Genomic DNA, 24868 nt, shown 5'->3' on the forward strand with positions numbered 1-24868 from the left:
ACTTCATTGCAGTTAATGTAAGCCTACTTGTGACACTAATAAATAAACTTTATTCTCTTCAGAGCTGTGTGCTCGATAGAGTAACGGAATGCGGGGTACCATGCAGTATTTCTTACTCTGCAAGTTCCCAAGCTCAGTTGTGTCACAGTATTTTCACACAAAAAAGGACAGAAAACTTTGCATTAGGATGGAAAATAGAATCAACAGAAATCAGGAGCCAGTTTCTAGTAAATTGAAGATTATATGTAATCATGCAGCCTTTTAATGTATTTTAAGAAATATGATTCCCTCTCCTGAAGGCATTGATTTTTGCTGGGGTATGTTTGTCATGTAGCCCTTTTTACAGATTGCTCACAAAAATTTGCTCTTAAAATTGTGAATTGAAAAACCTGTAACTTACGAAACAAGGCTGAAGTTCCATTGAGTATAATATTAGAAATCTATGGTAACCTTGAAGTAAACGAAACAAATAAATGAAAGATCACATAAATGAAGGATCACTTTGGGAGAATGATGGGTCTGGCCCAAAAGTTAAAATTCTAAATTGGGGCAAGGCCAATTTTGATTATATTAGACAGGAACGTTCAAAAGTTGATTGGCGGAGTCTTTTGGCAGGCAGAGGGATGGCTAGTGTGTTAACCAGGGTTCAGGGTAAGCACATTTCTTTTAGAGTGAAGGACAAGGCTGGTAGAAGTAGGAAACCCTGAAAGACTCGGGATATTGAGGCCTTGATCAAGAAGAAGAAGGAGGCTTATGACATGTATAGGCAGCTGGGATCAAGCAGATTCCTTGAAGAGTATAGAGGGTGTCAGTGCAGAGTTAAGAAGGAAATCAGGAGGACAAAAAGGGGGCACACGTTTGCTTTGGCAGATAAGGCAAAGAAGAATCCAAAGAACTTCTACAAATAAAGGGCAAAAGAGTAACTAGGGAGAGAATAGGACTCTGAAGGAACAACAAGGTCATCTATGTGCAGGACCAGAAGAGATAGATGAGATCCTAAATGAATATTTCTCATCAGTATTTACTGTTGAGAAAGGCATGGATGTTAGGGAACTTGGGGAAATAAATAATGATGTCTTGAGGAGTGTACGTATTACAGAGAAGGAGGTGCTGGAAGTGCATCAAGGTGGATAATCGCCGGGACCTAATGAAGTGTGTCCTAGGACTTTGTAGGAAGTTAGGGAGGAAATTGCAGGCCCCCTAGCTGAGATATTTGAATCATCAACAGCCACAGGTAAGGTGCCTGAAGATTGGAGGGTAGCAAATGTTGTGCCTTTATTTAAGGACTGCAGGGAAAAGCCTGGGAACGGCCTAAGTTGTCAGAAGGTATTCAGAGACAGGATCCACAGGCATTTAGAGGGGCAAGCTCTGATTAGGGACAGTCAGCATGGCTTGGTGAATGGAAAGTCATGTCTCACAAATTTGATTGAGTTTTTTGAAGGGGTAAACAAGAAGGTAGATGAGGACAGTGCAGTTGATGTTGTCTACATGGACTTGAGCAAGGCCTTTGACAAGGTACCACGTGGTAGGTTGTGACATAAGGTTAAATCTTATGGAATCCAGGGTGAGGTAGCCAAATGGATACAACATTGGATGATGGCAGAAGACAGAGGGTGGTTGTAGAGGATTGTTTTTCAAACTGGAGGCTTGTGACCAGCGGTGTGCCTCAGGGATTGCTGCTGGGTCCACTGTCATTTGTCATATAATGATTTGGATGGGAATATAGGAGGCATGGCTAATAAGTTTGTAGATGACTCCAAGATTGTTGGCATAGTGGATAGTGAAGAAGAATTGCAACGGGGTCTTGATCAATTGGGTTAGTGGGCTGATGAATGGCAAATGGAGTTTAATTTAGATAAATGTGAGGTGATGCATTTTGGTAGATCGAACTAGGGCAGGACTTGCTCAGTTAGTGCTAGGGCGTTGGGGAGAGTTACAGAACAAAGAGATCTCGGAATACAGGGTTCATAGCTCCTTGAAAGTAAAGTCATAGGTGGACAGGGTGGTGAGCAAGGTATTCAGCATGCTTGGTTTCAACAGTCAGAACATTGAATCCAGGAGTTGGGACGCCTTGTTAAAGTTGTACAAACATTGGTAAGGCCACTCTTGGAATACTGTGTACAGTTCTGGTCACCATATTATAGGAAGGATATTATTAAACTAGAAAGAGTGCAGAAAAGATTTACTAGGATGCTACTGGGACTTGATGGTTTGAGTTATAAGGAGAGGCTGGATAACAAAGAACAATACAGCACAGGAACAGGCCCTTCGGCCCTCCAAGCCCGCGCCGCTCCCTGGTCCAAACTAGACCATTCTTTTGTATCCCTCCATTCCCACTCCATTCATATGGCTGTCTAGATAAGTCTTAAAGGTTCCCAGTGTGTCCGCCTCCACCTCCTTGCCTGGCAGCGCATTCCAGGCCCCCACCACCCTCTGTGTAAAATATGTCCTTCTGATATCTGTGTTAAACCTCCCCCCCCTTCACCTTGAACCTATGACCCCTCGTGAACGTCACCACCGACCTGGGGAAAAGCTTCCCACCGTTCACCCTATCTATGCCTTTCATAATTTTATACACCCCTATTAAGTCTCCCCTCATCCTCCGTCTTTCCAGGGAGAACAACCCCAGTTTACCCAATCTCTCCTCATAACTAAGCCCCTCCATACCAGGCAACATCCTGGTAAACCTCCTCTGTACTCTCTCCACGTCCTTCTGGTAGTGTGGCGACCAGAACTGGACGCAGTATTCCAAATGCGGCCGAACCAACGTTCTATACATCTGCAACATCAGACCCCAACTTTTATACTCTATGCCCCGTCCTATAAAGGCAAGCATGCCATATGCCTTCTTCACCACTTTCTCCACCTGTGACGTCACCGTCAAGGATCTGTGGACTTGCACACCCAGGTCCCTCTGCGTATCTACACCCTTTATGGTTCTGCCATTTATCGTATAGCTCTTACCTACATTATTTCTACCAAAATGCATCACTTCGCATTTATCAGGATTGAACTCCATCTGCCATTTCTTTGTCCAAATTTCCAGCCTATCTATATCCTTCTGTAACTTCTGACAATGCTCCTCACTATCTGCAAGTCCTGCCAATTTTGTGTCGTCCGCAAACTTACTGATCACCCCAAGTTACACCTTCTTCCAGATCGTTTATATAAATCACAAACGGCAGAGGTCCCAATACAGAGCCCTGCGGAACACCACTAGTCACAGGCCTCCAGCCGGAAAAAGACCCTTCCACTACCACCCTTTGTCTTCTGTGACCAAGCCAGTTCTCCACCCATCTAGCCACCTCCCCCTTTATCCCATGAGATAGACTGGGACTTTTTTCCCCTGGAGCATTAGGGCTTAGGGGTGATCTTATAGACATCTATAAAATACTGAGGGGCATAGATATGGTAGATAGTCAACATCTTTTCCCAAAGATAGGGGAGCCTAAAACTAGGGTCCAGAGGGGCATTTTTTTCACACAGAGGGTGGTGAGTGTCTGGAACCAGCTGCCTGAGGTATTATTAGAGGCGGGTACAATTTTGTCTTTTAAAAAGCATTTAGACAGTTACATGGGTAAGATTGGTATAGAGAGATATGGGCCAAATGCGGGCAAATGGTACAAACTGGGCAGCATGGACAAGTTGGGCCGAAGGGTCTGTTTCCATGCTGTAAACCTCTGACTCTAAATCATCTTTTTATAGGAAAAGCTTAAATTCTGCTTTTTATTGATTAGTTGCTTCAATCCTATCCTATATTAAATGCCTTTCAGAATGTTACTGGGCAGTAAATAACACAGGTTTTCAGTCCATTCTATGGCTGGTTTAATTATGGTAGAAAAATGGATGTGTTGGGAATTTAACTGGAATATTGAAACAATTTTACTAGTTTTGAAATCTGCCCACAGTGCTCAGCTATGTCATGATGTTCATTGCTAATTTCCCTTTTCCTGACTCTCCTGGTATAATTCCTGGCTAGGTGGCCGGCCCCCAAAATCTCTGCCTGTGCTTCTCTGAAACGTAGGCAGCATTCAGGGTGACTCAAGATAAATGTGTGCTGCTGGTTTTTTGTGAGAAAAAACAATAATTAAATGTGCTTCAGGGAAGGAAACCTGCGAGTTAACTGTTGAATGTACCACCCTTTTAAATAGTGTTGAATACAGTACAGTAAGATTCAGTAATCTGTATGTATGCTCTTAATTAACATCCCCTGTATGAATTATTAATGTGCAACTAACCAACCTAATTAATGTTTTAATGTGCATATTTAAGTGAAACATAAGATTGTAGAGGTCATAAAGAAAATATGCTAGGAAATAAGGGTATTTGCCTCACTTACTTATTCAAAGTAAGTAATGAGGGAGAACCTATTTTTTATTGATCAGTATAAATATTAATGAATGCTCTAATTAAAGGTCACTTCAGTGGTTGGGCAGCTTAGCTTACAGTGTTGCACCTGTCACATGATATATGTGAACACCTCCGGTGCTTAATGTTTAGTTTTCTGCGTAAATGTGGTATCGGTGTTTTGTTTGTGCATATTTTTGTCATGTGTTTTTTTGCCATATGCATTCAGACTTTGAAAAACAAAATTAATGTCGTTGAACTGTGGGTTGGGTGAGCGTAATTACAGCTTTGGAAAATATTTCCCGACAGTAAGCGCACTAATTAATTGCACTATTTATCAAAGCAATTAAGAAGCCTTGTTTAGAAATATTAAGATTCATAGAAATGGCTGGGAAAGATTTTAGTCAATGATTTTCAAGTATACGTTAGAATTAAGTGCATTACAACGTAAAGGTATCCAGCAAATGAGAGCTTCAACATCTTTGGGCACAAAGTAAATTGAGCTAAATTAGCAATACAGAAGAGTATGATTGAAAACTGATTAGCTGTCAGTTCATGCTGATTTGTATTTCTTACTGATGGTTAGCTAGTACATGATGGCTTGGTACTCTTCGCATTTGTATGTCATGTCAAGTTTTTCCACTGAACTGTTCTTTCAACTAGTCTGCTATCTGGTCGAGTGGGTAAGCAAAGGGAAAATAATGCTTAATGGGATCGCTTTCTACCAGCGGGTGCCATTCCATTTACGAGTGATTTGAGTAAGGGAATCAGGGAGCACGTTGCCACCTTGCCCTCTCAGCTGGGAAACAAAACAAGGTCCAGTAAGAGACGGTTAATTTAAACATTGAGGAAAGGGAGAATATCAAAAATTTTGATTAAACAGTTTTGGGAAAATCAACACTTCAAACTTATAAGTAACAATGGAATTCTGTTGTCAAATCAACATACCACTGTTGTCAGTGCAATGATTCCCATCCTTCCTGTCCTTGCCCTAAACCTAGTCCAGGACACGATCTCATTTTCCCAAGTCTGTCAACCAACCACAATCTCACAATTAAAGGTCTTGGTGTTTTTCTGACACTAGTGGTTCACTGTAGGCATGCTCAGGTTCACATGGAGTAAGAGTGGATCTGGTACTGGCCATGATGTATATATCTCGTGAAGCCCTAAAAATGCAATAGGAAGACGCACATTTAAATTTCATTACAGACACACAAAATGCTGGCAAAGCTCAGCATGTCTGGCAGCATCTGCGGGGAGAGAAACAGAGATAACGCTTTGAGTCCGTATGACTCCTCTTTAGGGCTTAAATTTAAGTTCCATTACTTGGCCTTAAACCCTAAAATTAAAAAAAAATACTTTATTTGGCTTTCAGGTTGACTTTGCAAACAGATGTGTTGGAGGTGGTGTCACACGTGCTGGCCTTGTGCAGGAAGAAATCCGTTTTTTGATAAACCCTGAACTCATTGTTTCACGGCTGTTTACAGAGGCTCTGGACCACAATGAGTGTCTCATCATCACCGGTTTGTTTTCTTTCTTGCCTTTTCTCAATGCAGCATTTTGTCAGTTGGCAAATTATAAAAAGTTGTTGATTCGCCCTGTGACATTGGATGGAGTAGAGATGAATTTAAAGCTATTGAAAATCTGTCGTTTCCGATTTGATTATAATTGAGTGTAATCAACGTTGTAGGAAGCCGCAGCAGAAATTAATGGTGGACCTAGTTTAGCTTATTGTTTTGAAAATAAAATTGTGTACTTCCCATGCTGCACACATTCTCGAAGACCATGGTACTAAAATTAATGAAACAATTCTGAAAATTGCATTCTTCACAAAACATAGTCCATTGTGATTTTCCTCATTAATTCTTACATTTCTGCACTACTGAAGAACCTTGCTGCATATTTGCAGGTAAAGTAAGGTTTATTTATTAGTCACAAGTAAGGCTTACATTAACACTACAATGAAGTTACTGTGGTTGTTGGTGGCTGTAGGTGATTGTTTATTCATCGTTTGAGTTTATCTAGAAAGTGTATATATTCTCGGAATTGTGCGTTTATTAGATTCAGTTTGTACATATTCAGTATGTATATCACTGTTGTTTGATGTGCACTTGCATTCCAATTTTTAAGTACCTGATGGGCTGCCAAATGACAACCTGCTCTCTAATGGGCATATCTTCCTCCTCACAACTTGGAGGAGATGTAAAGTAATTGGGAAGAAATGGCTCCACATTACAATGCCTGTCACAAAGATTGGGAGCTGTCATGAATTCGGATTTTTAAAAAAATCTCAAATTGATTCTGCTTTGCCACACGGAGAAAATGTCAGTTCTTGAAAACAGTCCCAATTATCTTCATGAATGCCAGGGTGCCGGCCTTGCATACCTGAGCGTATGTGTCGCATAAAAACTAGAACAACTTCTTTGGAAAACAAAAAAAGTATTTTTGTACATTGGTTGGTTTCAGGCAATAGCAACAACTTCTCCCCCTTGCCAAATCGCCTTCCAGTCTTCTATCTGTATAAACAGGTAATGAGTGGCTTTCTGTGAATAAATCACTGCAAAGTTGGCTGACAAGATAGGTACCCGAAGCTCGTTTATAACGGGTTATTCCCCGGAGGCTTTTAGACGAGCTGGCTGTTACTTTCAATGTTGAGTGAAACACTGTTTGTGAGGATCATGCTACAATCAGTCACTATTAAGTGACTATTTATCCTCACAAAGCTTTGTTCTCCTACAGCTTCTAGCAATCAGCTGTATCCAGCTGATTAGAGAACCTGATCAGTTTGATTAATTCAAAGTTGCTTATTTAGACGTTGAATTCTGGTAGAAACTGAACAAGGTGATAAAAGCCGGTAAGGTACCTATTGTGTACGTAATGTAATACAGTGAATAGAACACTTAATAAACTGCCAATATACTTCAGTAAGTATTTAGCCAACTTGTTGTCAACCTCAAAAAAAAGCAGACATACTTATTTTATGATGGTGTACTTGCTGTGATCAATGAAAAGAAGTACTTTGTCAAAAATGGGTGACACAACAGTCAGTTAATAATTTGTCTATTTTTATACCTGTGATATTTTTGTGACTCCAGAGAGATTATGCAATGCAACCATCAAGAAGTTAAGCAAATATATCACATGATTTTATCAAATAATTTTAAGGAGCAGAATTCTCCAAGGATAGGTATATCGAGCGGCCAGTACCAAAGGGCAAGTGGTCCCTTGTAACCTGTCTGCTCCATGAGGTTGTTGCTTATACTGTGGATAATCTTTTTCAAATGCTTGATTTCCAGTCTATGCACAATATTGGCTGCTTAGCAGGTTGGAAGTGAGTAACCATGGATGATGAGACTTGCAGTCAATAACTTTGCACAGTGATATGTTGTAAAGCGCGCCATGAAGTACACCATGCCCTGTATCATCTCAGTATGTCTCCACCATTCGTTGCTGGTGAAATAGATCAATGTCAGGCTTTAAAGCAGAGCTTCGGAAATGTTTATTTCCAGAGTATGCAATATTTTTAAATACTAACTATATAGGAGGGATCTGGGGGTAAGTACTTCCATTCCTTGTGATGAAATGTCATTAAATATTTAATAGTATGGTAAACTTCCAAATAGATACAGAATAAAATATTCTGAAGGAATTGAAGCATTGTTAACTCTTTGACAAATTTAAATAAATAAAGTTAGGCCATGAGAAGATATGGCTAAGTTGATTAGATTGCATTATATCACAATTATAATCATTATATCACAATTATAATCAATGAGTTAATTAAAATCTAAAAATAGTTTTGCAGATTTTACTTCAGAGAAGAGAAAAGATACCATAGTATTTCAATATGGGGGACTCATCAAAACTGATCTGAATTCTGACAGAGCCTGCACTCCAAACATATTTGAACTAGTTTTTATCACTTTACAGATCTTCATTTATGCTCTTAGTTCAAGGTTACAACTTTGGCAGTACTCTTTATCTGAAGCATATTGAAAGAATGGTTATTTCCACCAGCCCAGTAGAATCTCACCATAAAAGTCTCCAAAGACTTACTGTATAGCGAAGGATTATTTTGTATAGAGCTTGTGTGGCATTACACACAGGAGTCAAGATTGCTTGCATACAAATTAGGAGCGGGAGTAGGTCACTCGGCCCTTTGATTCTGTTCCATCATTCGATAAGATCATAGATGATTTGATTTTAACCTCAACTCCACGTTCCTGCCGACTCCCCGATAAGCTTTCACCGCTTTGCTTATCAAGAATCTGCCTGTCTTTACCTTAAAAATATCCAAAGATTCTGCTCTGCCGTATCTTGAGGAAGAGAGTTCCAAGGACACTCAATCCTCTGGGAGAAATTTATAAACAATGGCCCCTTTTTCGAGGTTCTCCCACAAGAGGAAACATCCTCTCCATATCCACCCTGTTAAGTCTCCATGGGATCTTGTATGTTTCAATCAAGTTGCCTCTTTTTTTTCTGAACTCCAGCAACTGCAATTCTAGCTTGTGCAGCCATTCCTCATCTGACAACACGCGCATTTCTGCTGTTACACCTAATAAAGTTTCTCTGAACTGTTGCCAATATGTTCGCATCCTTAATTAAATAAGGAGACCAATATGAACACAGTACTCCAGATGTAGCCTCACCAATGCCCTGTATGACTGAAGTATAACCTTCCTACTTCTGCATTCAATTTCTCTCACAATAAATCATAACATTCTATTAGCTTGCCAAATTACTTGCTGAACCTGCAAGCTAACCTTGTGTGACTCATGCACTAGGACACCCAGATCCCTCTACATCTTAGAGCTCTGCTGTCTCTCACCATTTTTAGATAATTTGTTTCATTTTTTTATTCTTTCTGCTAAAATGGACAGTTTCACATTTTCACACATTATACACCATTTGCCAGATTTTTGCCCACTCACCTAACCTATCTATATCCTTTCATAGCCTCCTTAAGACCTCTTCACAATTTACTTTCCCACCTATCTTTGTGTCACCAGCAAGTTTAGCAGCCACACATCGGTCCCTTCATCCGTGTCGTTTATATATATTGTAAAGAGCTGAGGCTTCAGCACTGATCACTGTGGCACACCACTCATTACATCTTGCCAGAAAATGACCCATTATGCCCACTCTCTGTTTCTTATTAGCTCTCCAATCTTCAATTCATGCCAATATATTACCCCCCCCCCTCCCCCCCCCAAAAAACCCTATGAGCTTTAATTTTCCACAATAACCTTTTGATGTGGCAATTTATCAAATGCCTTCTGGCAATCTAAGTATAGTACATCAACCAAGGGTTCCCCTTCATCCACAGCACATCCTTCAAAGAGCTCCAATAAATTAGTTAAACATGATTTCCCTTTCGCAAAACCGTCACCTTCAGCTGAAGTGGATAGGGACCGATTATAATAGCCTATTATAAAGTCCTACTTTTGGTTTCTATTTCAATATATTTGCTTTATAAAATCCTGTGTCTGTACTTAACGATGCAAACTTTGTCATGCTGTAATCACACTGCCTGTCAATGGGTGTGCCACAGTTCACCTCCATTGTCAAGGGGTCTGATTGTAGTGCAACAGGTTATAGGGAGTTTCCTTTGAATGGGCTTATATGTACAAAACAAACAGGTGAAGCAGGTGTGCCTGTCACTTTCTGTTGCTTGTTTTGAAGCTGATGTTGTGACTTAGTGATTCTTGTAGAGTTAATATAGAAAATATTGCACAATCCTAATTACTTAAATGAATATTTTGTGCAAGAAAAATCCAACAAATATCTTGCAGCATGTTCATGTTACTAAATTAAAATTTGTTAACTTTACTGTGTACTTGTGCAAATTAATCTCTCTCCCCGATATATGATCGCAGCATTTGCCAGTGGAAGCAAATATTTTTAATTTGTGGCACTAATTTGTTCACTAATTTAAAATGATAGGATTGGAGATATGCTGAAGTCTGTGCCTACTACCCTCTGATTTGATCTAAGCTGCAGTAGGTTGCAGTTGAGGTACGGCCTGATCATACAATGGTTACAGCACACACACAGGCTATTTGGCCTGTTCTGTTTTTGGCCGGGTCTCTGTCAGAGCAATTCCCATGCCCCACTCCCCCGCCATTCCACATCGGCCTGCAAATTTTTTCTCTTCAGACTGGAAAAATACTGATCTAGAAAATTCTCAAGAAGGCATTCTGTGGGGAGGCAGTGAAACCATTGTCGATTGTTGTAAAAACCCATCGGGTTCACAAATGTACCTTAGGAGAGGAAACCTGCTAGATCACAGCAATGTGGTTGACTCTTAAATGCCCTCCAAAATGACCCAGCAAACCACTCGGTTGCAATTAGGGATGGGCAATAAATGCTGGTCCAGCCAGCAACACACTCATCCCATGAATGAAACTCTTACCCCTGACTATCACTTGTGCTATTACTATCCAAGTCTATATTAAGATAATACACCATAATTACATGATAGTTCTTGCACCTATCTTTAATTTCCTTGCAAAATTGTTTTTATATCTTTCCCACTAGTTTATAGCCTATATAATACATCTAGAAATTTAAATTGCCTGGGTTCAATTCCTGTAACTGGCTGTGGTAGCTTATGGAGACCTGCCTGTGTGTTGCCTAAGCGGAGCTGTCCTCTTCAAGATATATATATAACTAGTTGTGTCTCTCTTCTCTCTCTCTAATGGAGAGAGATGCCTATGGCCATTTGTGGACTATGGTTAGTTGCTTCCCTCTATTGTTACTTGGATGTAATGGTACCTCTATTGTTTCTTAATTGTCTTCAGGGATGAAAGGGAAAATCGCATGCTCAGTCATCCAATAAAGTACTCGCACAAAACAGTGGTTGGCTGAAGGATACATTTTATTTAGACCACCAAGAAGCAAATGAAATAAATGACCTTCAGAAGCTAAACTGAAACTGATGTTCTCCAGTTGCCATATTAATTTCTTCTCTCCTTAGAAGCTAACTAAATGAAGAAAAGTACTTCCTCCTCGACTCTTTCCAAAACATTGTGGTTGAAGGGGATCCCATACATAGCCCAAAGAGTAGACTTAAAGTGATGATATATAAAGTTTTGATGCATGTTTCCTTATTATTCGATTTATTGATTTACGATTGGTGAACGCCATAGAGTGCTTTGTTTGATTAACAGAAAAAGACCAAATTATGTGAGGATTTTTGTTTGTAGTGCTGCCAATTGTGGGGTTCTTCCTGGTTGCAAGGGGGTGGTGGGTGGGTGGGAAGGGGTGAAGGTTCAGAAATGGAGAAAGATAAGGCAGTGAAGCAATTTAAACTCAAGGATGAGAATTTTAAGTTTAAAACATTTGGGGACCCGGAGCCAATGTAGATCAACAAGTACGACAGTGATAAATAAACAGGACTTGGTGTGGCACGGGATACAGGCAATAGGGTTTTGGATATGCTGAAATTTACAAAGGGCGAGAAGGAAAAGTTAAATATAGAGGACAGTTTCAAAATAAATAATTGATATTCCTTGAAATTAATTTTGTATGATGTGAAATTTGGAGTTTGTGTTCCTCTGGACCTATGGTAGTAGGTTAAAATATCCTCTCTATTCAACACCGAGAAAGTTGGCAGGTGCGCCAAAGTAGGGATGGAGGTATGTGATTAGAGGTGGAAGTAAACCTGTGATGAAAAATGTAGGAATTGGGACACTCAGTTTGGGTTAAATAGAATGCAGAGGTTGCAAAAAGCCTGCGGCACTAGCCAGGGATTGAAATGGAATCAGTGGCAAGAATACACTGTTTATAGTGGGAGTCAAAGATGGTCGCTTCAATATTTCCAATGTTTCTAACCCTCATCCAAGATGTTATATTTTATAAGCGAGAGGCTGAGAGAGTTGAATGAGCAGTAAAGATGGATGCCACTGAGATACATGTGGACACCACACTATGAAGTTTATTAGTCACAAGTAGGCTTACATTCACTCTATAATGAAGTTACTGTGAAAATCCCCTAGGCGCCACACTCCGGCACCTGTTCAGGTACTCTGAGGGAGAATTTAGCATGGCCAATGCACCCTAACCTGCACATCTTTGGACTGTGGGAGGAAACTGGAGCACCCGGAGGGAATCCACGCAGACACGGAGAATGTGCAAACTCCACACAGGCAGTGACCCAAGCCAGGAATCAAACCCAGGTCCCTGGCGCTGTGAGGCAGCAGTGCTTGCCACCGTGCCACCCCTGTGCCATCATGCAGCCCCTGTGCCACCGTGCAGCCTGCTATGTTTGTGGATGTTGTCACCAGGTGACATGATTAAAATGAAGTGCCGCAATATCCCCCATCAGCTACATGCATGAACAAAAATTGCTGCAAAACAGCCAGAAGATACTGTGCAGGCCTTGTTCTGTGTTAAATTCTTGCACAAAAAAGTCAAGCTACTGCCGTTGGAAGAAACTGGCTGTGCTTAATAACAAAACTTTAAAGGGAGCAATGAAGAGATTTAAATATCTGACTTAAATTCGCAATTACTGAATATTGCTTAGAGCAGTATTGATTGGTCATTTTCTTATAAAATCTATTTAGTTTTGTTCGAACAGTGAATGCCATCCACTTTTTTAGAAAAAATAAACATATTTTGCTCTTTGGATTTTAAATTGTAATTCTTATTGTATTGTGATCAGGTTTCACCAGATCATATTGTCGTTTATTACAGTACAGAGTGCTTTTTTATGATTACCTGGTTTAAAATATCAAGTTATATAGCCAACAGCAGTTTTAATAATTGATGCGGAAAGGAAAAAATGTTATTAGAAACATAACAGGCGAAGCAGTTATTTCTTGCTGCATTTAGGAGAGGGAAAGTGTTAACTTTAAGTCTTCTCTTAATGCATCTTCCCTTTTGTGCACATTTCAAGATCCATAGTGTTGGAAAGGAATTTCCACATCCACATACCAAAGGGCACTTGAAGTGGGGTTCTATGTTCCACTGAGATTTATCCTCCTTTGTGATTTCCCATCAAAATTCACCGACAGTCTAAATGTTGCAGACAAATTGAAAATTTCTTTCAGCTAAGTGAGCCATTTTTGGTCCAAAATATTTTTTCAGATAATTTTGGTTATCCAACAAGTTGTTAAAATTCTGCGATTTTGATGTTCTTCTCCCCAATACCATTTTAAAGTTAACCCTTTGACAGAAAATGCATGGCAGCCACAGGCTTTGTCCAAATATGGACAAACAAGAAATGAGGTCAGGGTGACTGCTCTTGACAGCAGTGCAGTATTTGTCTGAGTGTGGCGTTAAGAAGTTAGTAGGATTCAGGGAAAACTCTTCACTGGCTGGAGTCATGCCTCCAACAAAGAAAGCTGGTTGTCAGAGATCATCTCAGCCTAAGGACACCACTACAGCGGTTAGGCCCAACCATCCTCTGCTGCTTTGTCAGTTACGTTCCTTCCATCATAAGGTTAGAATTGGGAATGGGGGGGGATGATCACTGGTGCTTACAGTGTGCAGCTCCATTCTTAACTCCGCAGATTGCATATCAATCCCATGTCTGCGTGCAGCAAGACCTGAACAACATTCAGACTTGGGCTGAAAAGTGACATTCTTGACATTCAGTGGCATTTTCATTGCCAAATGCCCCTACCACCAACATCCTGGGGGATTACGATGAGCCAGAAATTGAAATGACCCAGCCTCATAAATATTGTGCCTACAAGAGCAGTTCAGAGGCTGGATATTCTGCAGTGAGTAATTGCCCAAAGCCTGTCCACCATCTACAAAGCACAAGTCAAGAATGTGATGGAACACTCTCTTGCCTGGATGAGTGCATCCAGCAGCATTTGAGAAGCTTGACACCATCCAGGACAAAGCAGTCCGCTTGATTGGCAATCCATCCAACACCTTAAACATTCACTGCCTCCATTACCCGCACAGAGTGGCTCAAGTGTGCCATCTACAATGTGTATGGTAGCAATTTGAAATGCTTTCATCAACAGCACGTCGCCATAGCCACAACCTCTCTTACATGTGGAAAAGAACAACAGGTGCATGGCGACATTACCACTTGCAAGTTCCCCTCAAAGTCAGACACCAACCTGACTTGCAAAAATACCATCATTCCTTAATTGTTGTGGTTCAAATTCCTGGCGCTCACTACTCAACAGCACTTCAGTGGAACCTGCACCATATAGAATCCTATAGTGCAGAAGAAGGCCATTCGGCCCATCAAGTCTGTACCAACCACAATCCCACGCAGGCCCTAACCCCTGACACTAAGGGGCAATTTAGCATGGCCAATCAACCTAACCCGCACATCTTTGGACTATGGGAGGAAACCAGAGCACCCGGAGGGAACCCACACAGACACGGGGAGAACGTGCAGACTCCGCACAGACAGTGATCCAAGCCGGGAATTGAACCTGGGCCCCTGGCACTGTGAGGCAGCAGTGCTAACCACTGTGCCACTGTGGATTCAGTGGTTCTAGAAATCAACTCACCAACACCTTCTCAAAGCCATGAGGGATGGGCAATAATGCTAGCCTAGTCAGCGATGGCCACATCCCATGAACAAGTTTTTTAAGAAGTTAGTAGTTTACACTGGTTTCTGTTTGTTTATCTATATTTTTATTTATGTTGAGATTTGTCCGAAAATGTAGGTGTAAATAGTACCTGCAAAATGGGCACAGAGAGGAGTGCAGTGTCAGACGTAACTTTCCGATTCCACCCCACAGAAAATTCTACCCCATAAGATTTCTTTGATTATGAATGGTTTGGAAGTGACACTGAAACCCTACCCAAACAACATCCTTCAAAGTCTGAGCACAATTGGTGTTCTGAGCCAAACACTGATGGGTTGTGATGATTCACTTTCTGAGAAGTGACTTATTATCACTTTCAGAGGGTTACAGTTAAGGTCCTTAGTATTATTGTGCAGCGAGGCCATTAATAACCACAGATGAATCTTGTGGCCCCTTAATGGAGAAAAATATTTCATCATACTTGTTATTCAAAGTCCAGCGCATTTATTTTTGTGCCTGACTTTGGCCAAGACTCCTTAGTGCCCCGTCTGTCTGATCTATTCATTATATTTAGTTCTGATCTATCCTGACAAAAGGCTTAATGGATGTAACCGAGTTGATATATTTGAAGAAGGGCTGAACATTTCAAAAGCACATAATTAAATTTCTCCCTGCTGATGCCGTGTTTGGAGGAGATCAAGAAGCGATGCTTTGCCCTATGATAAATTTGTATAATTCCAGGGAGAAGCAGCTTATTTCATGGGCACTTTAGGAATTGGGGAGTCTGACGTAAATGTTGGAGTCAGATTGGTAGATTTTAATGAATTACAGCAATTTAATTGACATAACTGCAGATGGCAAGAGGCTGATATTTTAATTTTATCTTTAATGGAAGAACACTTGAAGGTCAGGCCCAACTGATTAATGGGGATTCCCCGGGAATGTATTTTAAGAGACTGATTGGAGGTCTAAATGGATACAAATTCTACTGTCTGACAGTTCTAAATATTAACATTTTATGTTTAAACAATTTATGTATTTTAAAGTGGTTTTTGCATTGTACTCAGAAGATTCGTTTCACTGAATACTTGAAAGATTTTTTAAATTTTCTAATATTTCGATACACTTTAATTCAGAGGTTGTCCTTGGAGAGCAGGGAAAAAGGTCACTCCTTCCTTTTTTTTGCTATTGTTACTGTTCGCTTAACGGAGACATTTCTTTCCAACTTGTCAATTTGTCAGAATTTTAAGCAGTAAAGAAGTGCTGATATTTGAAGTTCATTGCCCACAGCAGTAAATAAACATGAAGCTGATATCAAGTTTTTCTGTCACGATTAAAATGCATTTTTTTTTCTTCTGTCAACCAACAGGCACTGCCCTGAACACCGATCAGTCACATTGAATGTTACGTGTTAGAAAACAAGTAATGTATTAGTATTAAATGGTTTAATAAAAAAAAAGTGCAGTCGTTGGGTAAACAAAGTCATCGCTGTGCGCGTTACACTTAATCTTATTCATCAAACGATGGAATGAAGTCCTTGCATTACTGCGCTTCAGCTTAAAACATTGTTTTTAATAAAGATGGGCGCCGAAATCTTGCCGCCGTTCACACCAGCAGGATCTTATGGTGCCGCCGATCGATGATGCACCCCGCCGCGGGTTTCCAGGCACCGAGGAGTGCATTCAACGGGGAACCCCGTTGACAATGGCGGGACCTTACGATCCCGCCACCAGCAAGTGGCCCACTGCTGCAAAACACGCCATGGAGAGGGAGAAAAATCCCACCCAGGGTTCTTGCCACTCCACTTTGCTGCATGTCCCAACTTTTTGATCAGCTTATTTTCTAAGATGTATGAAAATCCATTGCAATGTTTAAGTCTCTACATCAAATTGACGAGTAAACTATATGCAGAATTTCTGTTCGTCTAATTTGAAGTATTCACTGTCTCTGGGCATTTCATGAATGGGCACACTTAGCTAAACCAGAGAGCTTGAACACAGGGCTAAGGCCTAAAGATCTGAAATGTTGCTTAAGGCACTGCGAAACTATAACCAGCTAGAACTGTGTAACTTGGCAAGTAGGTTTCCTGCTGCTTATCCAGCTAGAACCAATCTACAGTGGCAAGTTGACCCCTTGATATACCCCTCCGATTTGGCTGGTCAATCAATAACAGTGCCCTGCGGTACTGCGGAATTGCTTTGCTCTGCTATCGGATTCGGATCAGGTATATCCTGTCCACAAATAAAAAGCGGGATAGTGCAGTCCATTTGACCCACTTCCCAGTCACCACCCTAAGCATTCACTCACCCCATTATAGGCGCACAGTGGCAGCAGTGTGTACATCTAAAAATATGCTGCAGCAATCTGACAAACCTCCTTCAATAGCATCTTCCAAAACTAAGACTACTATCACCTTGAAAGGCAAAAACAGCAGACACATGGCAGCACCATCACCTGCAAGTTGCCCTCCACAAACCACACACCATCCTGACTGAAAGTCGTGTTGGTTAGGTGCATTAGCCATGCTATGTTCTCCCTCAGTGCACCGGAACAGGGGCCGCAGTGTGGTGACTAGGGGATTTTCACAGTAACTTCATTGCAGTGTTAATGTAAGCCCACTTGTGACACTAATTAATATGTAGACTCGGAAACACATTGCCATTTCTTCATTGTCATTGGATCAAAACCCTGGAGCTCCCTTCCTCACATTGCTGTGGGTGTGTCTACACAGTAAGAAGTTTGACAACACCAGGTTAAAGTCCAACAGGTTTAATTGGTAGCAAATGCCACTAGTGGTGTATCTACACCACATGGACTGTGACGCTTCAAGAAGGAGGCTTACTGCCATCTTCTCTAAGGCAATTAGGATGCACAACAAAGACTGACCTAGCCAGGAACGCTAACATCCCATGAATTAATAAAAGCATCTTAATATTTAGCTATTGAAAAGGATGTATGGTTGAATACAGCTGTCTGTAACACCATTATTTTGTTTCCTGTAATTCCAGTCCTAAGTTGATTAGTACAAGTCTCACAAATGTTTGCCTTGTATTCAATGTGATTTTGAGAGGCCTTGCATTTTAAATGTTATTCTATTACCACTCGAAGGGGAAACAAGAAATGAGGAACAGAAAAGAAATTGTCAATAGTAAATACACAAGCTGAGAAGTTTAGATAGCCAGTAACTTTGTTTTACAATTATTTAACTAATTTCTGAAGAATACCATTTCTAACCCTTTCTTGTGTAAGATAGAAATCTGTGACTTCACTTGTGCAGCTTTTCATTTATGCTGCCACAGAATTATTCTGTATATTCTACACGTTCCCCATTTTGGCTCTCAACTCTGCCCTGCTGAATGGGAGAAAGGCAAGAAAAGAGGAACAATATGTGCAGAAAATAAACACTACTTGCCTGCATTACCTACTTTCCTTGTGCTTGTTTGCTGCACTATTAGAGACTGTCACACAATTGGTATACTGTTTTTCTACATAAATCCAGGAGTGTATGTGCACAACATTATTTAATGCTATTTTAAATTCATGAATGGGCAATTTCAGTTTATTAGTTGGAGGTTTGTTTACAGTGAACAGAGGCATATGAACTCCAAAAATGTACAACTGAGCAACTTAATTACACAAAGTGTCATGAAAATGAATTATATAAATTTTAGGCTGGAATTCCAAAAATAATACAAGTGACATAGTTATAGAATTCACCTTGGTTTCATGCTGTCACTGCGCCAATGTAACTCTGAACATAGTGACTCATCACCATTTGAAGCTTTTACATTATGTTTCCTTCCACGTATGAAAATGTTCTGTCAACCTCAGTTCAGTTTGCACTGAGTCGGGAAGGGGTGGGTTCCATACCCACTCCAGAGACCTGAGCACACAATCTAGGTGGCTACTTCAGTACAGTGCTGAGTGAATGGGTGAACTGTTGATCCTTGCCCATCTGCACTCTGAGATGAACTTTAAAGATCCTATCACTTTATTAAAATTAGAACAGGGACGTTATCCTGGTATCCTATTGCTATTTAGTCCTCAATCAAATCATTAAAACAGATTATCTGGTTATTTGAGGATCTTGTTCTCTTGTTGGCTGCCACACTTTCCGACATTTTGTGGAGTTTGCACATTCTCCTCGTGTCTTCATGGGTTTCCTCCGGGTGCACCGGTTTCCTCCCACAGTCCAAAGATGTGTGGGTTAGGTTGATTGGTCATGCTAAATTGACCCGTGTCAGGGGGATTAGCAGGGTAAATATGTGGGGTTACGGGAATAGGGCCTAGGTGGGTTTGTGGTCGGTGCAGACTCGATGGGCCAAATGGCCTCCTTCTGCACTGTAGGGATTCTATTGTTATAGTAACTACACTTCAGTGGTACTCCATAGGCCGTGGTGCACTTTACGGTCATTAAAAGTTCAATTTAAATGCACATTCTTCCTTTCTTTATTAAAATAGCTCCAACATTTGCTTCAGGTAACACCTGTGTGCTGTTTTCCTTTCTGCTACTTGGCGATTCATACTGCCTGATGCCTTGCATTGTCGACAACAGTGAATTGACAGCATACCAAATAGCACCGACATCACGTTGAAATGAAATGAAATGTTGAAAATAATTTTGATCTTCCCTTCTCATTTGGAAACCCTGGGACCTACAGGGATTTAACTGGGAAGATAGATCAATTCTAATATATGCACAGCTCGAGTTAAACTTGTTTTGTTTAAGTGGCTAATGTGATCTGACAGAAATTGGCAGTTCTTGTGTAAGCATAAACTGGAAGGGAATTGAATTAAGTGAAAGGTAAAATTCTGACTGTAGACAATAGAGGGAGCTGTAGTTGGCTGCTCTAACAGCAGTGTTCGGTGTGTTTGGCTTTCCCAAGCTACCAATGTTTGAGGAAATAAGCCTCTATTTAAATATTGCATATTTAAATACTTTTTGATTGTCAAATATTTCCAGGAATCAAACATTTGTGGATCCTAAAGATCTTAACTGGTTGCAAGGTTGAAGAGTGCATTTTATTTGGTAATAGTCAACAGTTTTTTGTCACTGAGGAGGTACGGAGGAGCATTTCCTTTTTTTAAGTTATGGTATTTGTTAAATATCATTCAGTCATCAGGGATTCATCATGGGAGCAATTATTGTGAGCATTTCCACTATTTTATTTGATATTACTTCTTCCGTGTTCCATTCAGACTGAACGTTTTACTGGGTGGCTGAATCGCTAGGTAACATCCTGCCATTATCAGCAAGTGCAATTTGATGTCAGCTGCAAAAGCTCTAAAAGCTTTGGTGCATATTACTATGGAGGCAGATGCTGTTTACTCTTATCATTGTATTATTTTACATTGTTTTTAACATAACCCGAACCTGATGGAGTTACAGAACTGTAAACTAATCTCAGAATTGGTACAACATCACGACTGGTGAGAGGAAAGCACCCAGAGAGTTTTGTGGTTGTAAATCCCAGCATTAGATTATATCAGTCCCCAATGTCTATTATATCCTTGATTTGTGCTGCCATTCAGGCACAGTGATTAACATTTCTACAGACTCGCTTCAGTTTTATCAAAGAACAAATTACTTGCAGACAAATACTTGGACATTCTATGTCCACTTTGTATTATGAACCATTGACCCACTGTTAGGTGGGATGTTATGTTAGGATAGGCTTCTTTGTTTCACACACATTCACGTATCACATATTGCACATTCTCCCCGTATCTGCGTGGGTTTCCCCTGGGTGCTCCGGTTTCCTGCCACAGTCAAAAGATGTGCAGGTTAGGTTGATTGGCCATGATAAATTGACCCTTGTGTCAGGGGATTAGCAGGGTAAATCTGTGGGATTGCGGGAATAGAGCCTAGGTGGGATTGTGGTAGGTGCAGACTCGATAGGCCGAATGGCCTCCTTCTGCACTGCAGGGATTCTATGGTCATTTGAATCCTTTTCTGTTGAGGGCAGATCTTCTGTGAAAGCATATACAGTGAATTGTCATAGGTACTGGATGGAATATGTAAATACAAAAGTGTTTAGTTTCAACTACGACACCATTTCTGGTTACGCATTTTAAATGATTTAATAAGAATGAGTTGCTGTTTTTTATTACGGTTTGACATTTTTAAATGATTTTGTATGATGCAGACAGTGGAAGGAAAAGCTTTGAAATTCTTTGCTCCTTCACACAGAGGGTGGTGCGTATATGGAACGAGCTGCCAGAGAAAGTGGTTGAGGCAGGTTTAATAGCAACATTTAAAAAGCATTTGGATAGGTACATAGATGGGAAAGGATTAGAGGGATATGGGCCAATCGTAGGCAGTTGGGACTAGCTGGGAGGGCACCATGGTCAGCCTAAGAACATAAGAACTGGGGGCAGGAGTAGGCCATCTGGCCCCTCGAGCCTGCTCCGCCATTCAATAAGATCATGGCTGATCTTTTTGTGGACTCAGTTCCACTTACCCGCCCGCTCACCATAACCCTTAATTCCTTTACTGTTCAAAAATGTATCTATCCTTGTCTTAAAAACATTCAACGAGGTAGCCTCAACTGCTTCACTGGGCAGGGAATTCCACAGATTCACAACCCTTTGTGTGAAGAAGTTCCTCCTCAACTCAGTCCTAAATCTGCTTCCCCTTATTTTGAGGCTATGCCCCCTAGTTCTAGTTTCACCCGCCAGTGGAAACAACTTCCCTGCTGCTATCTTATCTATTCACTTCATAATCTTATCTGTTTCTATAAGATCTCCCCTCATTCTTCTGAATACCAATGAGTATAGCCCCAGTTTACTCAGGCTATCTTCATAAGCCAACCCTCTCAACTCCAGAATCAACCTAGTGAATCTCCTCTGCACCCCCTCCAGTGCCAGTATATCCTTTTTCAAGTAAGGAGACCAAAACTGTACACAGTACTCCAGGTGTGGCCTCACCAGCAGCTTATACAGCTGCAACATAACCTCGCTGTTTTTAAACTCCATCCCTCTAGCAATGAAGGACAAAATACCATTTGCCTTCTTAATCACCTGCAAACCAACTCCTTGAAATTCCTGCACAAGGACACCCAGGTCCCTCTGCACAGCAGCATGCTGCAATTCTTTACTATTTAAATAATAGTCCATTTTGCTGTTATTCCTACCAAAATGGATGACCTCACATTTACCAACATTGTACTCCATCTGCCAGACCCTCGCCCATTCACTTAGACTATCTATATCCCTTTGCAGACTTTCAGCGTCCTCTGCGCACTTTGCTCTGCCACCCATCTTAGTGTCATCTGCGAATTTTGACACACTACACTTGGTCCCCAACTCCAAATCATCTATGTAAATCGCAAACAATTGCGGTCCCGATACTGATCCCTGAGACACACCACAAGTCACTGATCGCCAACCAGAATAACACCCATTTACCCCCACTCTTTTTGCTTTCTGTTAGTTAACCAATCCTCTATCCATGCTAATACATTACCCGGACCGGTTGGGCTGAAAGGCCTGTGCTATATTGTTTCTGTGCTATATTGCTCAATGACTTTATTAAGTGAAAATAGACCTGGGTTTCTTCTCCTATTTATTAACCAATTGTTGGACTTGTGAGGTGTTAGTGTCAGGACTTCAGTATTGGGTTAGACTTTGATGTTTCTTGCAGTTTGGGTGGCACGGTGGCACAGTAGTTAGCACTGCAGTCTCTCAGCGCCAGGGACCTGGGTTCGATTCCCAGCTTGGGTCACTGTCCGCGTGGAGTTTGCACGTTCTCCCCGTGTCTGCGTGGGTTTCCTCCGGGTGCTCTGGTTTCCTCCCACAGTCTGAAAGACGGGCTGGTTAGGTGCATAGACCCAAACAGGCGCCGGGGTGTGGTGACTCGGGGAATTTCACAGTAACTTCATTGCAGTGTTAATCTAAGCCTTACTTGTGACTAATAAATAAACTTTACTTATTTTACTTTATTAACTCTTAAAGTTCCCACATCAATAATGTTCAATATTCAGGGAGGCTTCAGAGGGCCTCCAGTCTCCATGGAACAGTGTCACAGCAAGGAGTCAACAGAAGGGGGAAAAAAGGTTAACAAGAGAAAAACTACTGAAATGATGATGATACTGTGCCTTTAAGAAATTATTTCTATCATGTTTCTTGTGAGGGGTATGTTAAATCTCAGCTCTGTTTTACACGGTGCCGAATTGTCTGCAAACCAGGCAGCTCATGTGCTGAGAATGCAGACTCATGATTGATCTTAGCTAGGGATGTGTTTGTTTTAATCTGAGTTAATGCATTTTTGTTTATTTGTTTTTTTCCCCTGGGGTTTCGAAGCAGAGTTTTAATTAGGTTGATTGACAGAGACAATCCTGTGCTTAAGGGGAGGAGCTAAGCTTACAGGGAAAAGCAGGCAGTTATTGCTGGGTTCTGAAAGAAACAAGAGATGTCTCTGTCTGCCTCTCTTGCAGTCTCTTTGGAAGTTGTTGTTTGGGACCTGCTAGGAGAAATCAGTCTCTCTCTCTCTCTCTCTGGCTCTCTCCAGAAGTGTCCTGGAGGCTCGAGGTTTGGCAACCCAAATGCAAGCACGTGAGCCTATGTGTTGCTAATTGATTTTGAAGAGGAGTTTAAGTCTATAAGAAGAATATTGCTTGAATTGGAGATGGATTGGGGTTAAGAATTGTATCTTGTCATGTTAAGTGTTTCAATTGGTTAAAATTAAGCTAATTCATTTGTTATAGTTAAACTGTATTGTTAAAATAAAGTTTGTTTTGTTAAAAACTTCCTAGTGTATCAATTCACACTAATGAGAAAAAAACTGTTGGGGTCGAGTTGAGCCTCATAACATACTTTGGTGTATCTGCTCTGGTACCCTAACGAATTGAAGCTTGTTCTTTGAGTTGTTCTTAAATTGTGCAGCCTACAACTCAAAATATTATTCTCTACAGAATTAAGAGATCAAGTCTCCCAATTATCATAGAATTGTTCCTACAATTAATAGCTGCCAATTTATTGCTTTACATATTTGGTTGAACTTCCACAATAATTATGGCTCAAAGTCACTGAAATGATTTAATATCAAATTTGCAGAATGTTTGTGATAATGGTTTGCAAGCCTTTAATGCTTATGTGAAATTTGTTTGTCCATGATTGTGACAGAAGTGTTAGCTGATTGACTGGTTGGGGCCGTTGTTGAAGTAGAAAGGAGTAACTTGCATTTATGTCGCATGTATCATGTCCTCTAGATATCCCAAAGCCAATTAATTACTTTTTTGAATCACTCCTGCTATATGGATGTGATCAATGGAGTCCCTTTTGGTAGTAATTAGGGGATAGACATTGGCTAACAAAGCCAGCAAACTTTGCAGCACTTCTTGGAGCAGTGCCTTTGGTGATATTATTTATATCCACCCAACAGTTAGTCAAAGCACTAGTTTTATGTGAAAGACTTCAGCTCTGGCAAAGTGACTCCTGCACTAAAGTCCTACACTGAGTCAAGCTAACCCTTGTAATAGGGAGGGGCATATCTCAAATACAGTAATATCACAAATGTTTGTAGGCTACTGTTTCAAAATGAAATTTGAAATACTTCTTGGTAGTTCATTGTTACATCTAAAGAAAGGTTATTGATGATGCAACGGGACTATCTAAACCAAGAAGCATTTTCAAACATCTAATGCCAGAATAAAGAAACATTGACTCCCTTGTAGCCTCTGGTGTTTACAGTGTCATATTGATTCTGAGCTCGATCCAGGAAGGTGCCAGATTTGATACCTGGTCTGCACAGAGACAGAAAATGGGAACCTAATGATGATGAGGTTGCTGTGGTTGGTGCTGGTGTCCCCGTGATGGGGGAGACAGAAAGAAAAATCAGCTAGATTTCAGGCTGCTTCTTCCTATCCTTGGACCCCCTCGTCATGTAGCATGCAGAGTAGCTAAATCTTTTATTTCTTGTCCCATTACCTTTGACATTGCGCCACCAATCCTATTGCCATTTGTGATTGATGCTTAAATGGCCCAGCAAGCCTCGTAGTTGAAGGGCAATTAGGGATGGACCA

General features: G+C 40.8%; 1 protein-coding gene across 2 annotated transcripts in view; it reads left to right on the forward strand.

The window, feature by feature from the left end:
• Nucleotides 1–24868, forward strand: part of parga (poly (ADP-ribose) glycohydrolase a) — a 167191-nt gene that overhangs the window by 116464 nt on the left and 25859 nt on the right. For both annotated transcript variants that reach the window (XM_078199516.1, XM_078199515.1), the window contains exon 13: nucleotides 5723–5870. In XM_078199516.1, the coding sequence (XP_078055642.1) occupies nucleotides 5723–5870 (148 nt within the window). The remainder of the gene's footprint in view (nucleotides 1–5722; nucleotides 5871–24868) is intronic.

Source organism: Mustelus asterias, chromosome 28 (genome assembly GCF_964213995.1).
Source record: "Mustelus asterias chromosome 28, sMusAst1.hap1.1, whole genome shotgun sequence".
Classification (NCBI taxonomy): domain Eukaryota; kingdom Metazoa; phylum Chordata; class Chondrichthyes; order Carcharhiniformes; family Triakidae; genus Mustelus; species Mustelus asterias.